General features: G+C 35.1%; 1 protein-coding gene across 7 annotated transcripts in view; it reads right to left on the bottom strand.

Annotated features, from left to right (window-relative positions):
- LOC131437718 (transmembrane ascorbate-dependent reductase CYB561) overlaps positions 1 to 20,762 on the bottom strand; it is a 267,545-nt gene that overhangs the window by 37,042 nt on the left and 209,741 nt on the right. For all 7 annotated transcript variants that reach the window (XM_058607237.1, XM_058607236.1, XM_058607238.1 and 4 more), the window contains 3 exons: positions 805 to 1,025; positions 527 to 749; positions 307 to 456 (listed from right to left, as the gene is read on the bottom strand). In XM_058607237.1, the coding sequence (XP_058463220.1) occupies positions 307 to 456; positions 527 to 749; positions 805 to 1,025 (594 nt within the window). The remainder of the gene's footprint in view (positions 1 to 306; positions 457 to 526; positions 750 to 804; positions 1,026 to 20,762) is intronic.

The raw sequence follows: 20,762 nt of genomic DNA on the forward strand, positions 1-20,762 counted from the left end.
GCACAATGATTAGTCTCGGAAAGTCCAATTCGAAGGAGATTGGACATGAGTCTGGACATCACACGAATGAAGTCCCTAATCACATCCAGTCCCCTGAACCATGCCTTTGTCGATATTTTAGGAATAATTGAGTGCATCCACCGACCCAGATCCTCTTTTTCCCAAGAAGCTTGCCAGCTGGCAATCACCATTTCACCCCTTTTATATATTGTCTTGCTTCCACCTCACTCTTCAAGTAAACTATAAGGATTGTTGAATAGGATGCAACCACATCAAAACGACTTCAGTAACAAAACTTTATCTTACCCCAATTCTAATATGGCCTTCTGTGTTAATCCAGTTACAGCTGTGGCTATGGCAAGCATAAAAGTGACTACACCAAAACTTGCGTGTATCGGAACCATAGTGGAACGAAATTTATAGGTTGCATTTTCACAACATAGGAGAATCAAAAAGCTGAAATCAAATATTAATGTATGATATAATTTATTTAGCCAAACTGTAAAGAAACACTTGAAATAAATACCTGAAAAATCCAAGGATAAACTGAAGAGCGAATAGTCCCATGGTAATGCATCCAAGCCATGAGTGAAGTGAATAAAAGTTTGGATTTTGAGTCTGATTGTGAGAGTCCCAAACAGCAAGGAATCCAATTACAATGCATGGAATGGAACATGCGTGGAAGAAAGTGTGACACAGTTTGACAATCAAGTGGGAGCAGCATCGACAAATGCGGTAAAGAAGAATAGCTGGAAATTTTGTTTTTGAAATATACTGGCAGGATGTAGTAATTAATTGACTTACAGAAGCCGGACAGCGTAATGTAACCACCAATCATAAGGACCGGATGCAGATTGAATTGCAGTTTTGGATCGTCCATATTGAAGCCTTTGCGGTAGTATATTACCCAGAAAATGGTTAGTACCGATGCAGCAATCAGTAGTATCGATGATACTACAACCACTAAAGTATATTCAAACCATGCTCCACAGTTCCACACGCGATCATCATCATCCTCATAGCGCCTGCAAGATAAAAAAAAATGTGGATTTGAATTAAAACATTATTTGAAACGTGTTTTATTAAAATTTTTAACGTGAATAGGTCTTACTTTACTATTGGGCACCTTTTCTAAATTTACATTTTATACATTTGGAATATTATGTACGAGTTGGACTATGCAAAATCATTTGTTTTTAAGTAGCCTGATATATGTTTGATATAGCAAGAGTAAGTCGAAACTATAAAAGCGAATATATGTCCAGCAATTGTACTGCCATACTCCCACTTTTGAGTTAGCCCGACGGATAACGTTGGTAGTAATCCTACTTTCAGAAATTGCAAAAATAATTTGGGGTTATTTCAGTAAAATTTTAAAAAAAGATCACGTCGGGTCTGTCCCATATGGAAAGTACTCGCATATCTGTCGCACGCATTAAGGTGAAATGTAGCAGAATGCGCGCGTCGCGTCGTTTTCGATCAATTGTTCAAAAACTAGACCGATTATCGTAAAACTAAAAACACTTAAATTTTCGCAATTAAATTATTCACAACTAAGTATTCATAGAATTTTGAAATATTGCATTGCCGAGCCGTAATTGGTTTTGCCTTTCTCTATAGAAAGGTATAAGAATTGCTGAAAAAAACCGACTTTTGAACAGAGCCTCGGAGACCCATAGTGTTATATACCATTCGACTCAGTTCGACGAGATCGGAAAATGTCTGTGTGTGTATGTGTGTGCACTTTTCGAAGATATTTATACGCGCTGAACTTTCTCAGAGATGGCTGAACCGATTTTAACAATTTGGGCTCGTTTGAAAGCTACTGTTGGGCCATTGCTCAAGTTCAAAGATCAAATGGCTGTGACTTTTGGTTCCGGAGATATGATTGTATAAGTGACGTAACCCATAAAACGCTTTGTATTTTTACGCGCTCAATTTTCTCAGAGATGGCTGAACCGATTTTAACAGACCTATGCTCGTTTGAAAGGTACTGTCGGGCTATTGATCAAGTTCGAAGATCAAATGGCTGTGACTTTTGGTTCCGGAGATATGATTGTATAAGTGACGTAACCGATTAAACGCGTTGTGTTTTTTCGCGCTCAATTTTCTCAGAGATGGCTGAATCGACTTTAACAAATTTATGCTCGTTTGAAAGCTACTATCGGACCATTAATCAAGTTCCAAGACCAAATGGCTGTGACTTTTGGCTCCGGAGATATAATGGTATAAGTGATGTAACCGACAAAACACGTTGTTTTTTACCGCTCTAATGTATATAAGGGTGCTAATATTTTCGGAGATCACCTCTAATTTCGTAAAGCGCTATTGTTCAGAAGTTTAAGCATCTCGAAAAAATGTCCTCATGCAAAATTTGAGCTAAATTGGACATGGGTAAGGGGTGCTGGCCAGCGGTGAAAATTTCAAAATTTTCGATCTTGAAAAAGCACCATAGCACCATACATGAAATTTCCGAAATTGAAAATTTTTTTTATGCCAAAAATGAGCACGGTAGCATTATATCGTGAACAAAAATTACATATCAAATAATGACACATAATGCAGCATTTGGAATTGTATTCAAATAAAAACGATTTGATTACAATAAAATTGTTATGGTAAGAAATGCATTTATGTTGCTGAAGCAATAATGCATGGCTGTGTAATATCATATAATAGGTATTACTTATGATTGCAGCAATTCATTATAGCGAAACTTAACATTCTATTCATTATACTGAATAGAGAATCAGAACATAATTTATTCGGCACAATCTTCATATCATTGTATTAGATAATAAAGAAACTCGAATAAACATCTTGAAGCAAAACAAAGTTGTTACGTTTATTGTGGAATTTGGCCGATTCATAGCACAGCTTCAATTACATAGCTAGTGCTACGATCCTATTGACGCAAGAAAAAATAATAGTATAATCACTTTCTACTTCTTCGAAGATGACAATGGAAAACAATTAGAATAGAATTTCTTGTCTTCCATCGATCTTTTAAAAGAGAATCCATCCTTGCTACTAAACTCAGGCATATACATCGTAAGCAAGTTAATCAATACATATGCATATAACCTCATGTTAGTCAATCACAATTACTCATGATTCATAGTTGTAGTGTTATAATAATCACTAACAATAACGATTGAATTCGGACTTATTCAAAGTATGAAGAATTCAAAAATCCATCACGATTGATTCTTTTGTACAAGCCAACAAAACGTGTGGTAAGCGCACTGCGCTCAATCACTGACAACATTCCTGGTTTCTATGTGTCGGTTTTTCTAGTTATGCTTTGTGCGAATGTCATATACCATTCCACTCAGCCAGCGACGAACTGAGCAAATGTTTGTGTGTGTCCGTGTGTGTGTATGTGTGTATGTATGTAACAAAAATGTGCACTCACTTTTCACAGTGATTGCTGAACCGATTTTCACAAACTAAGATTCAAATAAGGTGTGTTATAGCCTGCTATTGAATTTCATTTGGATCCGACTTCCGGTGCCGGAGTTACATGGTAACATGTGAAAACTAGAGAATAAGTGTACACTCAATTTTCTCTGAAACGGCTTAACCGATTTTCGCAAACAAAGATTCAAACGATAGGTCTTATAGTTTAATAGTGCGTGATATTGCTAAAAGACGGTGCTGCGGCTGATAAAACTTTTAGCTGTTTTATGATGAGTGCGACCGAAAGAATAAAAGAATGTAAAGCCGGGGTAAAATAAATTATATATAAAAAAAATAATGTCAATGAATTGAAGTTCATTTGGAAAAAATATGCAATTTTGACAGCCGGTTTTGCAGTAATACCGTGCCGGTTGTGTTGTGATGTCAACAACAATAATAATAATAAAAAAAATAATAATAATTCTACTACATGTTTTATGCTGCTGATTCATGCTCTTTAGCTTGACTTACATATGCAGAAGTTCGTTTCATTTGTTAAATTTCGTTTAATTGGTTTAATCGAATTAGAGCATGAGATAGTATGTCTAGGTATAACTAGGTTCAGAATTGGTTGCTAGCAAACCAGCCAACTTTGGCTTCCGGTCATCTGAATCCGGTTTTGGAAGAATTTGAAATGGTACTTAAAAACTGCAAATCACCAAACTTTCTTCAAAATGGCCAAATCGATTTTCACAAACTTATAAGTCTTACAGTTTCATACGGAATTTCTAAATTTGTTGTGGATACTATTTCCGGTTCCGGAATTGTAGAGTTTGTTAGATTAAGTCCGAACTAATTTTCCTATTTCTATTCAATGAACAGTTGATTTTGTGAATTCCACAGTAATATTTATGATGTAATGAGTAATATGAAAAAGGCATAATTACACCACTAGGTGGATTAGAACAGGTTTTTATGGATGGATTCGGAGATTGATAAATTATGATCGAAATGGATTTTACTCGTTTGCTTACACGTGTCTTATCATCCTAATAAAACTAGTATGTATACAAATAATTTCGAATTGCATCTAATATTTTCGGTCATATTGGGTAGTTTTCAATCATACGTTGGATGACAATACGTAAATAATCATGTTTTACATAATTTTGAAGGTTCTACCATAAGCGATCGTTCAAATTCAAGTGAATTTAACACTTTTCCAAAAATTTTCAAATATTATGGGATATTACTAATTTTTCACTCCAGCATTTAGTATTATTCATGTGATATGGGACATGTCAAAAACATTGCTATGTGGTAAACATGCTGATTGGATTCTAGATGGTTCCATTATGTAAAGTCTACAATGAAAGCAGAAGATTTTAATTTTTTGTTTATTAGTTACATATGAACGACATAGATTTTATTACGCTTGAAACAATGAGACATGAAAAACACTCCTGCGATGGAGACAATAAATAGTGTCTCTACTGTAATGAGGGGCCGCATGACCTCTCTGATTGTCCCGCGTACAAATAGCGCAAAGACAAGATGAGGCATTCGCTTAAGCAGCATTCAAAGCATTCCTTTGCTGAAATGTTGACGAGTGCTACGTCTTCAGTGACTGTTTTCGATTGTTTGTCAGCTGACGAGAGCGATGCTGATGATCTCTTTGAAGGTCCCTTCGGCGGTCCCTCATAGCTTCAGGAAGAGAAAAAATAAATCCTTTTGAAAGCTCTCTAGTACGGGTTCGAAGGTATCTTTTGGTAAGTCTCAAAAAATTAAAACAACTGAAAGCGATAGCAAAAAACCGGGGAAAAGGCTTGAAAAATTAAATTCCAAACAAGAATTTCCATCACTTCCTGGAACATCAAAACTCCCGAAAGTTCCTAAAGATCAGTCAGAAAATTTACCAAATACTTTGTTAAATTCTCTGATATTGTGGACTGGATCATGTCTACTTTCAATATGTCTGAACCTCTTAAAAGCCTTATAATGGCTTTTATTCCTACAGTTAAAACATTCTTGAAGCAGTTGACTGCCAAATAGCCCCTTCTTTCAGCGATCGTATCCTTAGATGGCTAAGGCATCCACCGAGGTCATGGATACAATTACTGTTATACAGTGGAATTGTAGAAGCATCATCCCAAAATAGAACCTTTTAAATTTCTAGTAAATAATCTGAAATGTGACGCATTTGCATTGAACGAAGCTTGGCTAACTTCTGAAATACTCTTAAACTTCCATGATTTTAACATTATTCGTCTGGATCGTGATGATCCCTATGGAGGAGTACTTTTGGGGATCAAAAAGTGCTATTCTTTCTATCGCATTAACCTCCCCTTGATACCAGGTATTGAAGTTGTCGCATGTCATGTTATAATCAAAGGCAAGGAACTTTGCATTGCTTCCATCTACATTCCCCTAAGGGCCTCGGTTGGGCATCAGCGGCTCAGTGATATCGTTGAGCTCCTTCCCGCACCAACGTTGGTTTTAGGAGACTTTAACACACACGGTACGGGATGGGGTTGTCTTCACGATGATAACCGATCAGCTATGATCCATGATATCTGCGACAACTTCAATATGAACATCTTGAATACGGGATAAATTACACGAATTCCTGCAACACCAGTAAGGCCAAGTGCGCTGGACTTATCTCTTTGCTCGACATTGCTACGGTTGGACTGCACGTGGAAGGTGATCCCTGATTCCCACGGCAGCGATCATCTACCTATCGTGATTTCTATCGCCTACGAATTAAGACCATTGGAGACAATCAATGTTTCGAATGACCTCACACGAAATATTGATTGGAAATGTTACGCAAATTCGATATCTGAGAAACTAGAAACAACACAAGAGCTTCCTTCGGAGGAAGAGTACACGTTTTTGGCTGGCTTGATTCTCGACACCGCGACTCAAGCTCAGACGAAACGTGTGCCCGGCGCGAAAACTAACATCCGTCCTCGAAACCCGTGGTGGGACAAAGAGTGCTCAGAATTAAATGCGGAGAGAGCTTCATCATTTATCGAGTTTAGGAAAAACGGAACACCTGATAACTTTAGAAACTACGCGGCATTAGACGTTAATATGAAAAGCTTGATTAAAGCGAAGAAAAGCGATTATTGGCGTCGATTCGAAGACAGATTATCGAGAGAAACATAAATGAGCACTCTTTGGAACACAGCCCGACGAATGTGCAACAAAAATACCACGAACGAAAGCGAGGAATATTCTAACCGCTGGATATTTGATTTCGCTAAAAAGTATGTCCTGACTCTGTTCCGGAACAGGCGGTCACGCGCGTCGCCTCATCAAACAGAAACGAAACACCTTTTTCGATGTTAGAGTTCTAACTTGAGCTCTTATCGTGTAACAATAAAGCTCCGGGGTTAGACAAAATCAAATTCAACTTGTTGAAAAATTTGCCTGACTCTGCCAAAAGGCGCTTATTGAATTTACTCAATAGGCTTCTTGAGGATAATATTGTCCCACATGACTGGAGACAAGTAAAAGTTATCGCCATTCAAAAACCAGGAAAACCAGCCTCCGATCACAATTCGTGTCGGCCGATTGCTATGCCGATTCTTGTATCCAGAAATTGTTTGAAAAAATGATTCTGTTGCGTCTAGACAATTAGGTCGATACTAATGGCTTACTTGCGTTGCTCTGAACAGAAATTCAAATGGCATTTGCTCGTAAAGAACAAATGGCATCAGTTTTCTTAGATATCAAGGGGCTTTTGACTCAGTTTCCAATGACATCCTATCTAAGAAGTTGCATCAGCATGGTCTTTCGCCTATTTTGAACAACTTTTTGTATAATCTATTGTCTGAGAAATACATGTATTTCGCGCATGGTGATTTGTCGACAATACGATTCAGTTGCATGGGTCTTTTTCAGGGCTCATGCTTAAGCTTCTTATTGTACAATTTTTAAGTAAACAACATTGATGAATGTATCAACATCTGCACGCTAAGACAACTTGCCGACAACAGCGTTGTGTCCAAGGACCATTGCAAGATACCCTCGACAACTTGTTGACATAGGCTTTTCAAATGGGTTTCGAGTTCTCTACAGAGAAAACTTAGTTGGTTGTGTTTTCAAGGAAGCGAGAACCAACACAACTATAATTTCAACTAGGGGGTGGAACCATTGTTCAGGTCTTCACATTCAAATATCTCGAGATCTGGTTCGACTCCAAAGGCACCTGTGGATGTCACATTAGGTATCTGATACAAAAAAGTACGGGTATGTAATGCCAGGAACATAACTGGATGTCGTGAATACGAATAAAGCTGACACGATTTCTTTATACTTTCGAATTCGAATTGGTAGTTAATCGATTGTGTGAATTGTGACACTTTCCACATTTTCACTAATAGAATTTCAAACGATTTTTAACGTCGGTTATCTCATTTCGAATTTGCATATTTCATTGGAAGAAACTATCAAGATGCTGTACAGGATTCGTTTCTGCCTTTTAGAAGGACCAAATTGTGGAATTCTCTACGTTATTTAGCACAGTCCGGTACATTTTTCCTGAACGATTTTTGCACGAAGCAAATCAAATAATTTTGGATTTTCACTAAACTGATGATTTTTACCTTCGATCTGCAAAGAAGTAATTCAAATAGTAAAAAGCAAAGCCTTGGTGTTACTTTCCTGTAGTGGAATTTGACCTTCTGTTTCAACAGACTTCGCAGACGATTCAGAGTGTACAGAACCGTTGGCTAGTGCTACGATTCTACTGACACTACGAATCCTTCCAGGTCGGGGCTCGAACATACGACAACTGGTTTGTAAGACCAGTGCGCTATGCATTGAACCGCCAACCCGGGACTCAATCTTAATAGTTCTTTAGATAACATTTAGAGCCATTTGATCGGCTGATTATATATAAGTTGTCCACTTTTCGTTTTCTTTCTCTTCAATGCAAACGACCAGCAGCTCTGCTGTATGACGCAATCGCTCTTGTTTGAATTGAAACTGGCTTCGCGAACGAACCGCAACACGTCCGCTCGCAGTGCCAAATGATGCCAAACTGGTTTAATGCGTCTTCTCGCCTTGACGACCGGAAGGCAAATGAGATCTACGACCCGAGCGCCAAATGAGTCTGCTTCCATCCAACGGACAAGAATAAATGATCGATTTTCGAGCACGGTTCCCCTTTTATTTCGTTTAGTTGAAGATACCTGACTACCTCAAAATCATCGTCCTTGCGCGAAAAACCCCAAGCGAAAGTAAAGAGTTTTCCGCGTTGTTTTCAAATTTTGAGAAAACTTAATTTTTAAGTTGTTTGTGGTTATCCCACACTGTTAAAAATATTATCCTAAATTCCTGATCATATTTTTGATGAAATAATGAAAGAATTATGTTGCTGCCATCAATACAAGTCGAGATATTCAGATTAAGTTCTGCCCATTCTTCTATATGGCTTATTTTGACAAGGTGCCCCATAGTAAAGTGAGTCGTATTCACGACAAAATGCCAGCAGAGAATCAATTTTCTTCACACAATAACCGGAACTTGGTGGGGTGCCCACCCAGGAGATCTGATCAGGCTGTACCAAACAACGATTTTGTCCGTAATGGAATATGGATGCTTCTGGTTCCGATCCACCGCGAACACCATTTCATTAAACTGGAAAGAATTCTGTATCGTTGTTTGCGTATTGCCTTAGGTTGCATCAAAGACATCATATTAACAAGATATCCAGCTCTCACATTTCCCGAACAAATCATTGGCAACAACATTTTTTGCGAACATGGCGCTCTCAGGCGAGTTCGCATCTAATCGCGTACACAGAAGTAGGGAAAAGAAATGTCAAAGTCGTGCGCGCCAAAATAGCAGCACTGCGCACCCATACAATTGACATGATATGTTGAATGTGACACCGTGTGATGGCGTTGCTGAACTGAAGATTGATTTCGCTCCAAGCTGACAGGGTCTGGTTGCATGCAGTCGACTCATACGATGAGTCTCGAAGTGCTCGCGGGCGTCTTACCATTGAAAAATCGATTCTGGGATCTCTCATATCGATTGCTAATCCGATGCGACATCTTGAATCCGATGGTGATTGTAAACTTTGAATGGCTTGTCGAGTTCAATTCTCAGACCCGTTCTATGTCCTTGTATTTTGATTACATGGCTCAGAATATTAATCCCTTTTCGTTTATTTCTAACCGTGCTCATTACTTGGATACTTCTGATTCTACTGTGTTTTTCGACACATCCACGAGAGAAGAGATTCCACATCACATACGCCCTCGAGTGGACCCTAACATCTTTTATCATAAATTTGGATCAGTCAATTGTGAAAAGGTGTTTTACATGATGGATCAAATATCAACAGGTCCACAGGCTTCGGCATCTTCAATCAGAACATCACCGCTTCGTACAGACTCAGTGATCCAACTTCAGTTTACGTCGCAGAATTAGCTGCTATTTAGTACACTCTCGAGATCATTGAAACCTTGCCCAAAGACCATTACTTCATTGTTACGGATAGTCTAAGCTCAATAGAAGCTCTTCGGGTAATGAAGCCAGGAAAGTATCCCCCATATTTCCTGGAGAAAATACGGGAACACTTGCGAACTTTATCTGAACGGTCTTATTCAATATCTTTAGTCTGGGTTGGTCTGGGTTAGCATTGTTCCATTCCGGGAAATGGAAGGTTGGTTAAGGTGGGCGCATTAGAAGGTGATATTTATTAAAGATCAATCTGCTTCAATGAATTTTTCAGTATCTCTCGTCAGAAAACTCTCGAAAGTTGGCAAACTTCATGGAGTAATGGTGAACTGGGACGATGGCTACATTCCATTATCCCTAGGGTATCGACGAAACCTAGGTTCAGGGTGATGAACGTGAGTCGCAATTTCATTCGTGTTATGTCGCGGCTTATGTCAAATCACTACACTTTCAACGCACATCTCCGAAGTGTTGGGCTCGCGGAGAGCGGTCTCTGCACCTGTGGCGACGGTTATCAGGACATCGAGCATGTCGTGTGGTCGTGCGTACACTGAGCTAAATTTTCTTTTTCACATTATATGATATTCTAATGATTTGGCACTATTAGCATTTCCAATAATAGTTACAAGATGTGTTCAACATCATGTCAAATATATGAGATAATCTTATGAAACATAAAACTCTTCTTAACGTTATTTTTACAGGATTTCCATATAACGAATGAAATTTCCAGTCTGAGTCAAATTTATTGGCGCGTCTTATAACCATTACTAGATATCCGCACAACATACATTGGAACAATTTATGAAGCGCATATTATATTCACTTCGAATTTATGTAGATAGGTTCATATATACCATATGACTAGTTTTATAAAATTTATTTATATATATATATATATATATATATATATATATATATATATATATATATATATATATAAATATATAAATATATATATATATATATATATATATATATATATATATATATATATATATATATATATATATATATATATATATATATATATATATATATATATATATATATATATATATATATATATATATATATATATATATATATATATACATATATATAACTTTCAATGGAGCTCATACGAATAGCAGATAATTGCCAACTACTACTTTTCTTTGAGGATTCAAGCTGTACTAGTATTCCATTCGGTAAGGGAGCACCTCATGATATTTGCGAAAGAGAAGTGAGATCCCGAGACTGAAAATAAAAAAATGAATCTTACTAGACAGATAGAGTAATGAAATGTACCGGATATATATGGTCCGGATGGTCCGTTAACGCATATCCTTGAACGAAGTTGGATGAGCTGTCTTGTCAACGATTTAAAATTAGATTGAGATGCAGAACTTCCTGAAAAAAATGGTCTGGAGCAGTTGATGAAAATCGAGGACACAACTATTCACGACTTTCATCGGATTTCCATATAAATTATATGAGATATTTTTATAACTTTCATTATGATAACGTCCATTTAGATTTGACGTACACATTAAATAAAGATTATAAGTTTCCATATAATTTCTATGAATTATATTCTACATATGATTCATATGACAAATCTAATGAATATAAATAAGATTTTCATTTCAGTGTAGAGTATCACGAAGCTACTGGAATCCCTTAGGGCCCTAGGTAGACCGCCTGAGGTTTCGGTTCGGGATGTGTTAGCGAGGCGGGATAGTTTATATAGGCTTCTTATACCATTACCTCAAACACATTAATATACAAGTGTAATCTGTTATATATCGCTAAGAAAGTATAATCTCCACCTACAGGTTCGACACTAACATTTCCGATTCTCTCGATCTCCGTCTCCCTGGCCACCATCTGCATTGGAAACTAACAAGACCTTTTTTTGTCACTAACTTTTCGTTCCCCCTTCCCTGTCTCTTCACCATCTCGATGACAACTAATTAGATCTCTGTCGTTTTCAGACATTTGTCCCTACATCCCCTTTTTAACCCGTTTCCACTATTTACTTTACTATTTTTTCAAATTCTTCCGTAACATCACCATCATCGCCCATGGAAGACCGCTCCAGTCGAAAACAGAGTTTTATTGCTATCGACTTCCAGAGTTTTATTGCTATCGACTTCGAATTTTGAAATACGTTTCGTTTTATTTAAAGGTGCATATAAAAAAGACGGGTGGGTAATGTCAGAGACATAACTGGATGTCGTGAATACGAAAAAACTGACACGCTCCCATAACTTTTCCGAATATCATTTAGTTGATTGATTGTATGAATTGTGCAAGCTTTCCTTTTTTTCACTAATAGAGTTTGAAGTAGAGATGGGCAATTCGTTCGCGAACGGTTCAAAAGAACTAGTTCTTTTGAAAGAATGAACGAGCTATAGTTCTTTTTTCGAGAACGGTAGTTCCTCAGTTCAAAGTCGAGGGATCTTTTTTTTTGTTTTTTAAGCTCGCTCAACTTTTTTTCAAGAACGGTACTAATAAAAAAGTTTCGTCACGAAACCTCAGTTCTATTTCGAGGGACCTCTTTTTCCTCGCTCAAGCTTACAAAAGTGAGTTCTCGTTCAGTCTTTGAACAAACAAACCAACTATGAAAAGAACGAACGAACGGCTCTGGAGAACTAGTTCTTTCAACAGAACTCTGCAATACTGAACGGTTCTTTAAAATGAACTGTTTTGCCCATCTCAAGTTTGAAGCAATGCACCTATATTAAAGTACAGATTAGTTACATTAAACAGCTAATAATAATAATAATAATAATAATAATAATAATAATAATAATAATAATAATAATAATAATAATAATAATAATAATAATAATACAGGGTCCGGCACTCGAAGTGTAACCAATTAAAAAAGCCTTAAATTTAGATTGGAAAATTACTTTTACTTAATTCAAAGTACAAAATGTGTAAAAAATAATACAAACGAAGCAACTCCTTCGCTCTCTCAAGTCATCAAGTCAAGGCAAAAGGTGGTCATATCGAGCAAAAGTGAATTGATTCTGAATTTTGTATTATTTTTACACATTTTGTACTTTGAATTAAGTAAAAGAAATTTTCCAAACTGAATTTATGGCCTTTTTAATTGGTTACACTTCGAGTGCCGGAGCCTGTAATAATAATAATAGTAATAGTAATAATAATAATAATAATAATAATAATAATAATAATAATAATAATAATAATAATAATAATAATAATAATAATAATAATAATAATAATAATAATAATAATAATAATAATAATAATAATAATAATAATAATAATAATAATAATAATAATAATAATAATAATAATAATAATAATAATAATAATAATAATAATAATAATAATAATAATAATAATAAAAATAATAATAATAATAATAATAATAATAATAATAATAATAATAATAATAATGATAATAATAATAATAATAATAATAATAATAATAATAATAATAATAAAAATAATAATAATAATAATAATAATAATAATAATAATAATAATAATAATAATAATAATAATAATAATAATAATAATAATAATAATAATAATAAAAATAATAATAATAATAATAATAATAATAATAATAATAATAATAATAATAATAATAATAATAATAAAAATATTAATAATAATAATAATAATAATAATAATAATAATAATAATAATAATAATAATAATAATAGTAATAATAATAAAAATAATAATAGTAATAATAATAATAATAATAATAATAATAATAATAATAATAATAATAATAATAATAATAATAATAATAATAATAATAATAATAATAATAATAATAATAATAATAATAAAAATAGTAATAAAAATATTAATAATAATAATAATAATAATAATAATAATAATAATAATAATGATAATTTGAAGGGGAAAAAGCTTGCTTTTACCCCCAAATTTATGCTAGGTGCACATAACCATTTTAAATTAAGTTTACGTTTCGTCTTCGACTCATCAGTGCGTCAGCAGATTATGCTGACGCAAACCCCCGGATCAACATAATCCGCTGAGCAGACGTAAAGTTAATGCTATTTGCAAGACACTTTTTTTGTACACAAGAAGTGTAACGTCCAAACTGACGTCTCGAACGAAACAAGTTTCGGCTTACTGGCCGTACAGATTGTGATAATTTGAAGGGGAAAAAGCTTGCTTTTACCCCCAAATTTATGCTAGGTGCACATAACCATTTTAAATTAAGTTTACGTTTCGTCTTCGACTCATCAGTGCGTCAGCAGATTATGCTGACGCAAACCCCCGGATCAACATAATCCGCTGAGCAGACGTAAAGTTAATGCTATTTGCAAGACACTTTTTTTGTACACAAGAAGTGTAACGTCCAAACTGACGTCTCGAACGAAACAAGTTTCGGCTTACTGGCCGTACAGATTGTGATAATTTGAAGGGGAAAAAGCTTGCTTTTACCCCCAAATTTATGCTAGGTGCACATAACCATTTTAAATTAAGTTTACGTTTCGTCTTCGACTCATCAGTGCGTCAGCAGATTATGTTGATCCGGGGGTTTGCGTCAGCATAATCTGCTGACGCACTGATGAGTCGAAGACGAAACGTAAACTTAATTTAAAATGGTTATGTGCACCTAGCATAAATTTGGGGGTAAAAGCAAGCTTTTTCCCCTTCAAATTATCACAATCTGTACGGCCAGTAAGCCGAAACTTGTTTCGTTCGAGACGTCAGTTTGGACGTTACACTTCTTGTGTACAAAAAAAGTGTCTTGCAAATAGCATTAACTTTACGTCTGCTCAGCGGATTATGTTGATCCGGGGGTTTGCGTCAGCATAATCTGCTGACGCACTGATGAGTCGAAGACGAAACGTAAACTTAATTTAAAATGGTTATGTGCACCTAGCATAAATTTGGGGGTAAAAGCAAGCTTTTTCCCCTTCAAATTATCACAATCTGTACGGCCAGTAAGCCGAAACTTGTTTCGTTCGAGACGTCAGTTTGGACGTTACACTTCTTGTGTACAAAAAAAGTGTCTTGCAAATAGCATTAACTTTACGTCTGCTCAGCGGATTATGTTGATCCGGGGGTTTGCGTCAGCATAATCTGCTGACGCACTGATGAGTCGAAGACGAAACGTAAACTTAATAATAATAATAATAATAATAATAATAATAATAATAATAATAAAAATAATAATAGTAATAATAATAATAATAATAATAATAATAATAATAATAATAATAATAATAATAATAATAATAATAATAATAATAATAATAATAATAATAATAATAATAATAATAATAATAATAATAATAATAATAATAATAATAATAATAATAATAATAATAATAATAATAATAATAATAATAATAATAATAATAATAATAATAATAATAATAATAATAAAAATAATAATAATAATAATAATAATAATAATAATCATAATAATAATAATAAAAAAAAAAATAAAAATATTAATAATAATAATAATAATAATAATAATAATAATAATAAAAATAATAATAGTAATAATAATAATAATAATAATAATAATAATAATAATAATAATAATAATAATAATAATAATAATAATAATAATAATAATAATAATAATAATAATAATAATAATAATAATAATAATAATAATAATCGCATGGCATATTTTCACACGACCCCATACTAGTATAAAGATGTGTTCAACATTCGCTTTCGCATTGCCGTTCGTAATTGAATGTGTTAGTGATGGTACGAATCTGTCTTTCTACCGGTTTTCGGTGCCATCGTGCTGACGGTGTCTCGTACGTTCAGAGTAGCTGCTTTAACTTAAATGACGCTCTTTCTCACATAACATTTCATTTTATACCTGCTACTGGTAGCGGTGTAGGGACGTCCCCTTTGTTAAAATATCACAGAACGGGAAACAGTGAGATGACATAAAAGAGAGAGTTAGTAGAGCGGCAGCCAGTAATACTGAATTGGCTGTCTAGCTGTTAACAGCATATTGTGGAATTTTTACGCAGTAACACGCACACAGGAGGAACAGTTAAGGGCAAGGCAAAGTCCCGCTCGAACCGTGCTGGTCTGCAGTTCCCAGTTGGCAAAATCCATCGTCTGCACCGGAAGGGAAACTACGCAGAGCGGGTCGGTGCCGGTGCACCGGTCTATCTGGCGGCAGTGATGGAGTACTTGGCTGCCGAAGTGTTGGAATCGGCCGGTAACGCTGCCCGTGACAACAAGAAAACGAAAATCATCCCTCGCCATCTGCAGCTGGCCATCCGTAACGACGAGGAGTTGAAAGCCCCGTTTTTTTCAGGACGACCACATCACTGTGATAAAGAAATATTTAGGATTGCTTCAAGTTTAGCCAGATTTGATACGCCTGGAAAGTAGAATGCGCAAGTCAAGTGGAAATACTTGTTCTAACAATTTGTTCATCTCTTTCATTTGTTCAATTTGTTCAACTCTGTTTCGCACGGCATATTTGTATACTAGTATAAAGATGTGTTCAAAATCATAACATTCGCTTTCGCATTGCCGTTCGTAACACATTCAGTTAGTGACGGTGCAAATTAATTTAACTTCCATCTTGATGAATGTTTTGGTAGGAAATATTGAGATCTAAGATGGTTTTCATGTGTGTCTTGTTTCGGAAATGGGCCTTGCTGAACTTTTTGGCTGCCTTTCTACCGTTTTTCGGTGTCATTGTGCTGACGGTGTCTCGTGCATTCAGATCGGGAAACAGTGAGACGACAGGTCCTCGATGTTGTTCTCGTGTGTCTTGTTTCGGGAACAGTTGCTCAGCAAATGGTAGGAAAAATGAACCACACAACTTTTATATGAATGCTCTTGTATAGATGCAGACATATCGCGTTCTGATTGGCTGGTGCTTTCATGGGTTGAAACAAACAGGTTTTTCAATAGTGTACTATTGAAAAACTTCAATGTTGTTGCAATACACGTTCAAGTTGAAAACTTTCTATTCTATTGGTAGTTAGATTATATAAATCCTTCTACAGATCACTGAGCTATGAGCTTTCAAAATACGAGAAAGGCAAACGCGTCTTATGAATTATCTTCTTTGATACTCGTTTATACCAAACATTTCAGAAAAGTTTAATTTTGAACTATTGGAGAATATGTCACACAACTGAAAATTTTACTATAAAATTGTGATCATATTTCCGATGGCGTGTAGCAAGAATTATGTTGATTCATTAGATATAACATGAGATATTCACGATCAAAAACTTATCACTCTCTCAGAGGGTAAATTTTGAAAAGGCGCCCCATAGTAAAGTAAGTCGTATTCACGACAAAAAATGAAATTTACTCGACAAATAAATCAATAGTACTATTAAATAGGCATCAATTGAATCCAAAATCCGATATAAATCCATGATCTATGTAAAATCAAATTGAAATACATTGATTTTTCAATTACCAAGACTGTATATTTAAAAAAGTGCTTTCAAAGTATATTGAAAATAAAGAACTGTAAATTCACTTTACATACAATTGCCTGCTCCAAATATGTGCATGAGAATTTATGTAAATTCACAGAATATTTTCAACTATGTGTGACATCGAATCATGATTGTTTTTGAGTCAATTTTTACAAAAAAAAACTGCACAGATAACAAATGTATAGACTCGTCTGTGAACACTGTTTAAAATTACATAGAATAAAATTATGAAAATTTGCGTTCTAAAACTGAGTTCTTAAATATAAATTTGCGGGAAATAGGACGCTTCATTTACGTGCATCGTATAAGATGTGAAATCACAAGAATTTGTCGAACTGTGTCCACACTCTGAAAAATTTACATCTTATTAGGAGCACGAAAAAGAAGCGTCGCGATTTACTTACATTCATAATTCAAAGGATGTTAAGATAAGTCATATCATTAACTTCACAGTTAATGAAGCTGAAGCTTACATCGGTACAGACGTTAATTTTTTTTAAAATAACTATTTATTGGAATATGAGTTAAAATTAAATTATTAAGATTTAAATTGGGCGTTCAGCCACAAGTGGTGACTTTTCAGCCCTATTATATATATGATTTGGTTATTACCATGAGGACATTATTTGCTTCCGCAATTCTGAGATTTTTGTGTAGGGAAAATTCTAAACCTACTTGTATTGTGTAATGGGGAAAAGGAACTTATATACTAACTTACTAACTAATACATAGAGCGAATCGATTCAATTGAAGATTGCATCGATTTTTGTCGGAATTTGCTTATAATATTATGTGACATCTACATCTAATGGTTCTATATTTGTGAGTCTGTGTAACTCATTTGTACTAAACCAGGGAGGCCGCTTCAAAATCATTTTCAGAATTTTATTCTGAATCCTTTGAAGCGTTTTCTTCCTGGTGGAACAACAACTTGACCAAATTGGTACTGCATAAATCATGGCTGGTCTGAAAATTTGTTTATAAATTAACAATTTGTTTTTTAGACAGAGCTTAGAATTTCTGTTTATAAGAGGATATAAACATTTAATATATTTATTACACTTTGCCTGGATTTCTTCAATGTGATCCTTGAAAGTGAGTTTTTTTGTCATACGTTAAACCTAAGTATTTAGCTTGATCAGACCATGTCAATTCCAAGTCATTCAATTTGAGAATGTCATTATTGTTTGATTTAAGAAAACCTCTTGGCTTATGAGGAAAGATAATTAATTGCGTTTTTGCTGCATTTGATTTAATTTTCCATTTTGACAGATAATCACTGAAAATATTCAAACTTCTTTGTAGGCGACTGCAGATCACTCTTAGATTTCTACCTGTGGCTAACAGACTTGTGTCGTCACAGAATAGCGATTTCTGACAACCAACGGGTAGTTTTGGAAGATCAGAAGTGAAAATATTATGCAAGATTGGAGCTATGCTCGAACCCTGCGGAACACCGGCACGTAAGGGTAGCAATTCAGATTTACAATTCTGATAGCTAACCTGAAGAGTACGATCAGTTAAATAGTTTTGAATCATTTTGATCAAATAAATAGGAAACTGGAAATCAGACATTTTTGCTATTAAACCTTGATGCCAAACACTGTCGAATGCTTTTTCTATGTCTAGAAGAGCAACTCCAGTGGATAACCAGAAGATTTATTTGCTTTTATCATGTTCGTAACTCCAGTGTTTTCTCCAATGAAGTGTTGTCACCGAACCAAATCGCACAAGCAGCAATGAACGTTCCAGTATCACATCAGTTGTTGGATACTATCAGTGTTGACGAAGATTCAGTTAAAATGGCTATCGCCAAAATGAAATCTTCGGACCCGATGGTATTCCTGCAATCTTTGTGAAAAAATGCTCCATCGGTTTAATTTCACCTATCTGCCAAATTTTTCGTTTATCGCTAACATCTGGGATCTTCCTGCTATATCCTGCGGTTTACAAACTGACGTTATCTACACGGACCTCTCCGCTGCCTTTGACAAAATTAACCACGCCATTACTGTTGCTAAGTTAGACAGATTGGGATTTGGTTCTAACATGCTGCGTTGGTTTTCCTCATACCTTAATAATCGTCGATTAGCAATCAAGATAAATGACGTTGTATCCAAAGAGTTCATCGCTTCTTCTGGGATTCCACAAGGCAGCCATCTCGGACCTCTGATTTTCCTCCTGTATTTTAACGATGTGAATCTTTCTCTAAATTGTCCACGTTTATCTTTCGCTGATGATCTCAAGCTATTCCAAATAGTTCGAAGTAACGAGGATGCTGTTTTCCTCCAACACCAACTTGAAATTTTTTCAAAGTGGTGGGAGGTAAATCGAATGGCTTTGAACATTGATAAATGCTCAATCATCACGTTTCCACGCAAAAAAATCCGATAAGATACAACTACTGCCTTGATGAAGTAGTGATCAACAGAACCACGTATGTTAAGGATCTTGGTGTAATTCTCGACGAGCAATTGTCTTTCAAGCAGCATATCAACTTTATTGTAGCAAAGGGATCTCGCAGTTTAGGATTTGTAATGAGAATAGCAAAACATTTCACAGATATTTACTGTTTAAAATCTCTATATTGCTCACTCATTCGTACAACGCTCGAGTACTGCTCTACGATATGGAACCCATATTACCTTAACGGCTCCTACCGAATAGAATCAATACAGCGCAGATTCGTCCGTTTTGCTCTTCGACAGCTACCTTGGAATAACCCTAACGAGTTGCCTAGCTACGAAAGCCGTGGATTATTGATTGGACTCGACACCCTAGGCATTCGACGTGATTTGTCCCGCGCTATGTTGATCGCCGACATGTTGAACAACAAAATAGACTGCGCTGCACTCCTCAGCGAAATTTCATTAAATGTACGCAGTAGAGCTCTTCGGAATAACGTCTTTCTTCGATTGCCTCTTAGCCGTACGAATTATGGATATAACGGTGCTATTATTGGTCTACAACGAACTTTCAATGGAGTATCTGCCGAATTCGATTTTCACATTACGCGCAGCAGAATTCAAACGAATTTTTTAAACATACTTAGAAATAGGAATAGTTTTTAATCATTGGGACTACACATTGTCTGTTGATTACATGTATACAAATACAAATAAACTCTTACAAGTTGATGAGTAGTTGAATGTTCATGACGAAATCCAAACTGCTCTGGTAAAAAAATTGAATTCTCATTTATATGAGACATCATTCTCAACAAGATAATTTTTTCAAAAAGTTCACTGATAGAAGAAAATAAGGTAATTGGTCGATAACTTGATGTTTCTGCTGGATTTTTATCAGGTTTCAGGATAGGAATTACTTTAGCGTTTTTCCATCTTTTTGGGAAGTAAGCTAATGAAAAACACTTGTTGAAAATTTTAACCAGGAGTCTCAAGGCAACATCGGTAAGATTTTTAATAAGAATAT

Source organism: Malaya genurostris, chromosome 3 (genome assembly GCF_030247185.1).
Source record: "Malaya genurostris strain Urasoe2022 chromosome 3, Malgen_1.1, whole genome shotgun sequence".
In the NCBI taxonomy this organism is placed as follows: Eukaryota; Metazoa; Arthropoda; class Insecta; order Diptera; family Culicidae; genus Malaya; species Malaya genurostris.